Here is a 7,231-nt window from a genome sequence, read left to right as displayed (position 1 = left end):
GAACCATGTCAATGAATGCTTTAATGTTTATATCCCCACTATTTCACACTATATTATAATAATGAACCGAAACCCCTATGTAGCTTGAGGCACACAGGTTTAATGTTCACACAGAGAGGGGAGAGAGAGAGAGAGAGAGAGAGAGAGAGAGAGAGAGAGAGAGAGAGAAGAGAGAGAGAGAGAGAGAGAGAGAGAGAGGAGAGAGAGAGAGAGAGAGAGGAGAGAGAGAGAGGAGGGGAGAGAGAGAGAGAAGGGAGGAGAGGGGGAGAGAGAGAGGGGAGAGAGAGGGAGGGGAGAGAGAAGAGGGGAAAAAGAGAGGAGGGGAGAGAGAGAGAGAGAAGAGAGGGGAGAGAGAGGAGGAAGAGAGAGGGATAGAGAAGAGAGAGAGAGAGAGAGAGAGAGAGAGAGAGAGAGAGAGAGAGAGAGAAGGAGAGAGAGAGAGGAGGAGAGAAAGAGAGAGAGGGGAGAGAGAGAGAGAGAGGGGAGAGAGAGGGAGAGAGAGGAGAGTTAGAGGGATAGAGAAGGGGGAGGGAGAGGGAGGAGAGATAGAGAGAGAGAAGGAGAGAGAGAGGAAGAGAGAGAAGAGAGAGAGAGAGAGAGAGAGAGAGAGAGAGAGAGAGAGAGAGAGAGAGAGAGAGAGAGAGAGAGAGAGAGAAGGTAGAAAGAGGGAGAGTGTCCAGTGTACTGACCGGACCCCACAGTCCTGTTTGTTAAGGTGTGTTCCAATTGGGTAGTTACCATGGCTGGGTCCTTAGCTCACACAGCCTGAAACGTGACATGGAGTCACAGCCTTTAATATCAATTCAATTAATTCAATTCAAGGGGCTTTATGGCATGGGAAAACATGTGTTAACATTGCCAAAGCAAATGAGGTGACAATACAACAAAGTGAAACAAACAAACGAATTTACAGTACAATTACACATACAGAAGTTTCTCATACAGAATATCATCTCTCTCTTCTTTCTCTCTCTCTACCTCTCTCCTCTCTCTCTACCTCTCTCTCTCTACCTCTCTCTACTTCTCTCTCTTATCCTCTCTCTCTCTCTCTACCTCTCTCCTCCTCGGCTTTATCTCTCTCCTCTCTCTGGTATCTCTCTCTACTCTACTCTCTCTCACTCTCTCTCCACTCTTCTACTCTCTCATCTCTCTCTACCTCTCTCTCCCTACTTCTCTGCTTCTACCATCCTGCCTGCATACCTCTCTCTCTCTACTCTCTCTCTCGTTATCGTACCTCTCTCTCTCTCACCTCGTCCTCTCTACCTCAGTTCTTAATGGTGTAGTTATCCAGGAAGGTAGTTTGGCAGCATGCAGTCTTTATTAACACAGGATCGTATCACAACATAAACACTCCTTCCGGGTTCACACAGAGGCCATACGGACGGACCATTTGATGAGCGTTCTACAGTTTTACTGTTTCTATTCATTCGCTAAAGAGACGTTTAAAGAGAGGGGGTTGAAATCCAGCCCGTCATTTTTACAATATTAAATAACATCCAACATCTGGTTTTGATGGCCTCCTATTTTACATGTAAACCTGCCAGATGGTTTTAATGTGATGGTGTAGGATGAGCAGGGCCCTGTAGGGTTTAGGGTTTAAGGTGTAGGGTTTAGGGTGTAGGGTTTAGGGTGTAGGGTTTAGGGTGAAGGGTGTAGGGTTTAAGGTGTAGGGTTTAGGGTGTAGGGTTTAAGGTGTAGGGTTTAGGGTGTAAGGTTTAGGGTTTAAGGTGCAGGGTTTAGGGTGTACTGTGTAGGGTTTAGGGTTTAGGGTGTAGGGTTTAGGGTGTAGGGTTTAAGGTGTAGGGTTTAGGGTGTAAGGTTTAGTGTAGGGTGAGCGCATAGACAGTCTCCTAGACTGTGTTTATGTCCTGTTGATAATGAAAGCTTCTCTCCTAGACTGTCCCTGAACGTTTTTGTGTTTCTTTCATAGGACTGACTGACTGAGGCCCCATATCGTATTTGTCCCCCAGACTGACCCCCCGTCAACCATCCCCTCTTTGACCTCGCCTCCGTGGAGCTGTTCAACCTGATGATGGAGAACTTTACGGCTGTTGGAGCAGTGACCACAGAGACAGAAGGTATCCATCTGAACTGCAGCATGTCCGGGAGGCACAACTTCATCTTCACCCTGATCCCGGTAGTGTACGGCTGTAACTTTGTCATCGGCATGGTGGGGAACAGCATGGTGGTGGCGGTGATCTACCGTTACATGAAGCTGAAGACAGTGCCCAACGTGTTCGTCCTCAACCTAGCCATCTCAGACCTTACCTTCCTGATCACCCTGCCCATGTGGGCCACCTTCACAGCCACAGGCTACCAGTGGCCCTTCGGTGGGTTCCTGTGTAAGGCCAGCGCTGGACTGGTTATGTTCAACCTCTACAGCTCCATCTTCTTCCTCACCGCGCTCAGCATCGACCGCTATCTGGCCATCGTCCACCCGGTGAGGTCGCGGCAGCGCCGTACTGTGCTCTACGCCCGTATCACCTGCGTCCTGGTTTGGCTCTTCGCCCTCCTGCTGTCCGTCCCCACGGCCCTGACCAGAGACCTGATGCACATCACCAACTACAACATCACCACGTGTGGCGTGCTGCACCCTGAGGTTTGGCATGAATAGGGCTATCCTTTCACAATGTGACTCTTAAACGGGCACCTCTGTGTAAATATTTGTAATCGTTGTCTTTACTATTGTTGTTTTCAACTAAGTTGAGTGTAAAGTGCTTAAGGTGTTCAAAGTGTGTAAATTGTTTAAAGTGTTTAAAGTATCAGTCTTTCCCACCTGCTATCTACCATCCGGCTGGAGCATCCTACTGCTTTAAATAATCTAGTCAATTTAACCAATCAATCAGGGCTCCAGGCACCTCCTCCTCATCATCAGCCTGATGAAGAGCATCCTTGGGTTCCTGTTTCCCTTCCTCATCATCATCACCTGCTACTGCCTGATTGGTCAAGCCCTGGTCAGGGCGAGGAGCATCCAGAAGACCACCCGGTCGAGAGACGATGAGGTGTTGAGGATGCTGGCGGCGGCTGTTCTAGCTTTCTTCCTGTGTTGGGCGCCCCACCAGGTGTGACGAGACTCCCTCCACACACACACACACACACACACACACACACACACACACACACACACACACACACACACACACACTGTACTCTGAAGAGACTCTGCTAACACACTTTATACTAAAGTTATTCACTTATTCAATTATTATCCTGTTATTATTCCGTTATTATCCCGTTATTGTCCAGTTATTATCCAGTTGTTATCCCGTTATTGTCCTGTTATTATCCCGTTATTGTCCAGTTATTATTCCGTTATTATCCCGTTATTGTCCAGTTATTATCCAGTTATTATCTCATTAGTATCCCGTTATTATCCAGTTATTATCATGTTATTGTCAGTTTATCATCCCGTTATTGTCGTTATTATCTAATTAGTATCCGTTTATATCCAGATGATTTCATGTTATTGTACGTTATTATCCCGTTATTGTCCAGTTATTATCTCATTAGTATCCCGTTATTATCCTGTTATTATCATGTTATTGTCCAGTTATTATCCAGTTATTATCCCGTTATTGTCCAGTTATTATCTCATTAGTATCCGTTATTATCCAGTTATTATCATGTTATTGCGTTATTATCCCGTTATTGTCCAGTTATTATCATGTTATTGTCCCGTTTTGTCCCGTTATTATCCAGTTATTGTCCAGTTATTGTCCAGTTATTATCCCGTTATTGTCTAGTTATTATCCGTTATTGTCCAATTATTATCATGTTATTGTCCAGTTTTATCCGTTATTGTCCAGTTATAATCCCGTTATTGTCCAGTTATTATCCAGTTATTATCTCATTAGTATCCCGTTATTATCCAGTTATTATCATGTTATTGTCATGTTATTGTTATTGTGTATACACACACAAGTGTAAAGGGATAAAGAATATGTAACATAAAGATATATGAATGAGTGGTGGTACAGAACGGCATGGCAAGATGCAGTAGATGGTATAGAGTACGGTATATACATATGAGATGAGTACTGTAGGGTATGTAAACATAAAGTGGCATAGTTTAAAGTGGCTAGTGGTACATGTATTACATAAAGATGGCAAGATGCGAGTAGATGATATAGAGTAGTAATATACATATGAGATGGGTAATGTAGGGTATGTAAACATTATATTAAGTGGCATTGTTATAAGTGGCTAGTGGTAAATTTTTACATAATTTCCATCAATTCCCATTTTTAAGGTGGCTGGAGTTGAGTCAGTATGTTGGCAGCGGCCGCTAAATGTTAGTGGTGGCTTGTTTAACAGTCTGATGGTTGAGAAGAAGCTGTTTTTCAGTTCTCTCGTCCCTGCTTTGATGCACCTGTACTGACCTCGCCTTCTGGATGATAGCGGGGTGAACAGGCAGTGGCTTGGGTGGTTGTTGTCCTTGATGATCTTTATGGCCTTCCTGTGACATCGGGTGGTGTAGGTGTCCTGGAGGGCAGGTAGTTTGCCCCCGGTGGTGCGTTCTGCAGACCTCACTACCCTCTGGAGAGCCTTACAGTTGTGGGCGGAGCAGTTGCGTACCAGGCGGTGATACAGCCGACAGGATGCTCTCGATTGGCATCTGTAGAAGTTTGTGAGTGCTTTGGGTGACAAGCCGAATTTCTTCAGCCTCCTGAGGTTGAAGAGGCGCTGCTGCCTTCTTCACAACGCTGTTGTGTGGGTGGACAGTGTGTGGGTTTCTTGTTATGTTCCAGTTATTATCCGTTATTGTCCAGTTATTATCCCGTTATTATCCCGTTTATTATCCAGTTATTATCCCGTTATTATCCATGTTATTATCCCGTTTATTATCCCGTTATTATCCAGTTATTATCCCGTTATTATCCAGTTATTATCCCGTTATTATTCCATTATTATCCAGTTATTCTCGTTATTGTCCAGTTATTATCTATTAGTATCCTATTATCATGTTTCATTGTCAGTTATTATCCCGTTATTGTCCAGTTATTATCATTTTATTGTCCCGTTATTATCCAGTTATTGTCCAGTTATTATCCTGTTTATTATCCAGTTATTATCCAGTTATTGTCCAGTTATTGTCCAGTTATTATCCCGTTATTGTCCAGTTATTATCGGTTATTTTCTAGTTATTATCCCGTTATTGTCCAGTTTATTTCATGTTATTGTCAGTTATTATCCCGTTATTGTCGTCGTATTAATCCGTTCATTGTCAGGTATTACTGGTTGTTATCCAGTTATTATCCTGTTATTATCCAGTTATTATCCCGTTATTGTCCAGTTATTATCCAGTTATCCTGTTGTTTTCCCGTTATTATCCCGTTATTATCCAGTTATTGTCCAGTTATTATCCCGTTATCCTGTTGTTATCACGTTATTATCCCGTTATTATCCAGTTATTATCCAGTTATTGTCCAGTTATTATCCCGTTATCCTGTTGTTATCCCGTTATTATCCCGTTATTGTCCAGTTATTATCCCGTTATCCTGTTGTTATCCCGTTATTATCCCGTTATTATCCAGTTATTGTCCAGTTATTATCCAGTTATCCTGTTGTTATCCTGTTCCTCCCTAAATGTTCTCTTGAAGTGATGAGGAATGCCCTTTTTGTCTTTCTAGATCTGTACTATGTGTAGTTAATGTAATCTCTCCCTCACCTTAGGTATTCCACTTCATGGAGCTCCTGGCCCAGCTAAAGGTTGTAACTAACTGTGTGATGGTGGACGTCATCGACACGGCCATGCCCTTCACCATCTGCATCGCATTTCTCAACAGGTAGCCTAGAGGTTACTAAAATCTAAAATCTCACGTAACTAAAATCTCACGTAATTGAATTAGATGTTAAGGTTATCTACGGTAGATAACCTAGAGGTTAAAGGGGCAGGCAACTGGAAGGTCATCTGGAAGGTCAACTGGAAGGTCATCTGGAAGGTCAACTGGAAGGTCACTGGAAGGTCACTGGAAGGTCACTGGTTCGAATCTTGACCATAACTGGGGAAAATCTAGCCTTGGTACCTGTCTATTTGTTCTATCATTCCACTCCTTGCCACTCCTTGTCATGCTAAACATGTTTGGCATATGACATGGAGAACAAAGAGTGGAATGACAGCTCAAAACATGGCTGGATTTCAGGCTAGGAACATTGACAATAATATAATATTATCTGATGTTATGTTTTTTTCGCCAGCTGTGTCAATCCCATCCTCTACGGCTTCGTGGGACAGAACTTCAGAAAGAACCTGTTTCTACTGCTCCGCTGCTCCTCCGTTGGCCTGGCCGGGACACATCCCTCCATCTCCTCTAAGATGTCCGCCCTGTCCTACCGCCCCTCTGAGGCCCTGCACCTCACCAACAAGAACAATGTCTGATGTGAGGAGAGAAGGAGTGTGTAGCTGTGTAATTCTTTGGCTCTTCTGGTTGTGTGAAGTGAGGAGTACGGAGGAATACACATTGTGGATGCCTCCCAAATGGCCCCCCTAGTCCCTATATAGTGCCATTTGGGCCCTGGTCAAAGGTAGTGCACTATATAGGGAATAGGATGCAATTTGGTACACATCCCCAACTGTTATACCAAGCACTGAAGCATGGTTAGAAGTTGTACTGTAGAGAAATATAGGTAGAACATGGCTATTAAATACTGAGGGAATGTTCCTTTGTGTCTGAATCATATGAGTTGAGTCCATGAAACAGGTTTGTTCGCTGCCTTGAACAACATACAGCAGAGGTGCATGGCTAGCTAACAGATTTCATTGTAATGCAGCTTTAGAACAAAACAGCTGCGTGATTTCTGTTTAAAAAACTGATGTGAAATACTATTACTGTACTTTGGTGTTCCTGTTTTTTGTGTTGTCACACAGGTACATAGATATGTAAGCAGACGCATACATACAGTATTTATATGGCACATTCAGTAAATGTTAGCTTTGAATATACTGTAGAGAAAAAGAACAATAACATGGGAGGTTAGCATTTTATATCATACCCCCAAGACATGCTAACCTCCCCTGTTATTGTAATGCTGAGAGGTTAGCATGTCTTGGGGATATGATATAAAATGCTAATCTCCCCTGTTATTGTAATGGTGAGAGGTTAGCATGTCTTGGAGGTATGATATAAAATGCTAATCTCCCCTGTTATTGTAATGGTGAGAGGTTAGCATGTCTTGGGGGTATGATATAAAATGCTAACCTCCCCTGTTATTGTAATGGTGAGAGGTTAGC

General features: G+C 43.4%; 1 protein-coding gene across 1 annotated transcript; it reads left to right on the top strand.

The window, feature by feature from the left end:
• Window positions 1-1,931: 1,931 nt before the first annotated feature.
• Window positions 1,932-7,231, top strand: LOC112073876 (type-1 angiotensin II receptor-like). Its single transcript, XM_024141112.2, has 4 exons — window positions 1,932-2,599; window positions 2,847-3,062; window positions 5,674-5,786; window positions 6,199-7,231. The coding sequence occupies exons 1-4, from the start codon at window positions 2,030-2,032 to the stop codon at window positions 6,377-6,379; spliced, it is 1,080 nt and encodes a 359-aa protein (XP_023996880.1). The 5' UTR covers window positions 1,932-2,029; the 3' UTR covers window positions 6,380-7,231.

This window comes from Salvelinus sp. IW2-2015, unplaced genomic scaffold (genome assembly GCF_002910315.2).
Source record: "Salvelinus sp. IW2-2015 unplaced genomic scaffold, ASM291031v2 Un_scaffold2404, whole genome shotgun sequence".
Lineage (NCBI taxonomy): Eukaryota > Metazoa > Chordata > Actinopteri > Salmoniformes > Salmonidae > Salvelinus > Salvelinus sp. IW2-2015.
This window is presented reverse-complemented; position numbering and strand designations above follow the sequence as displayed.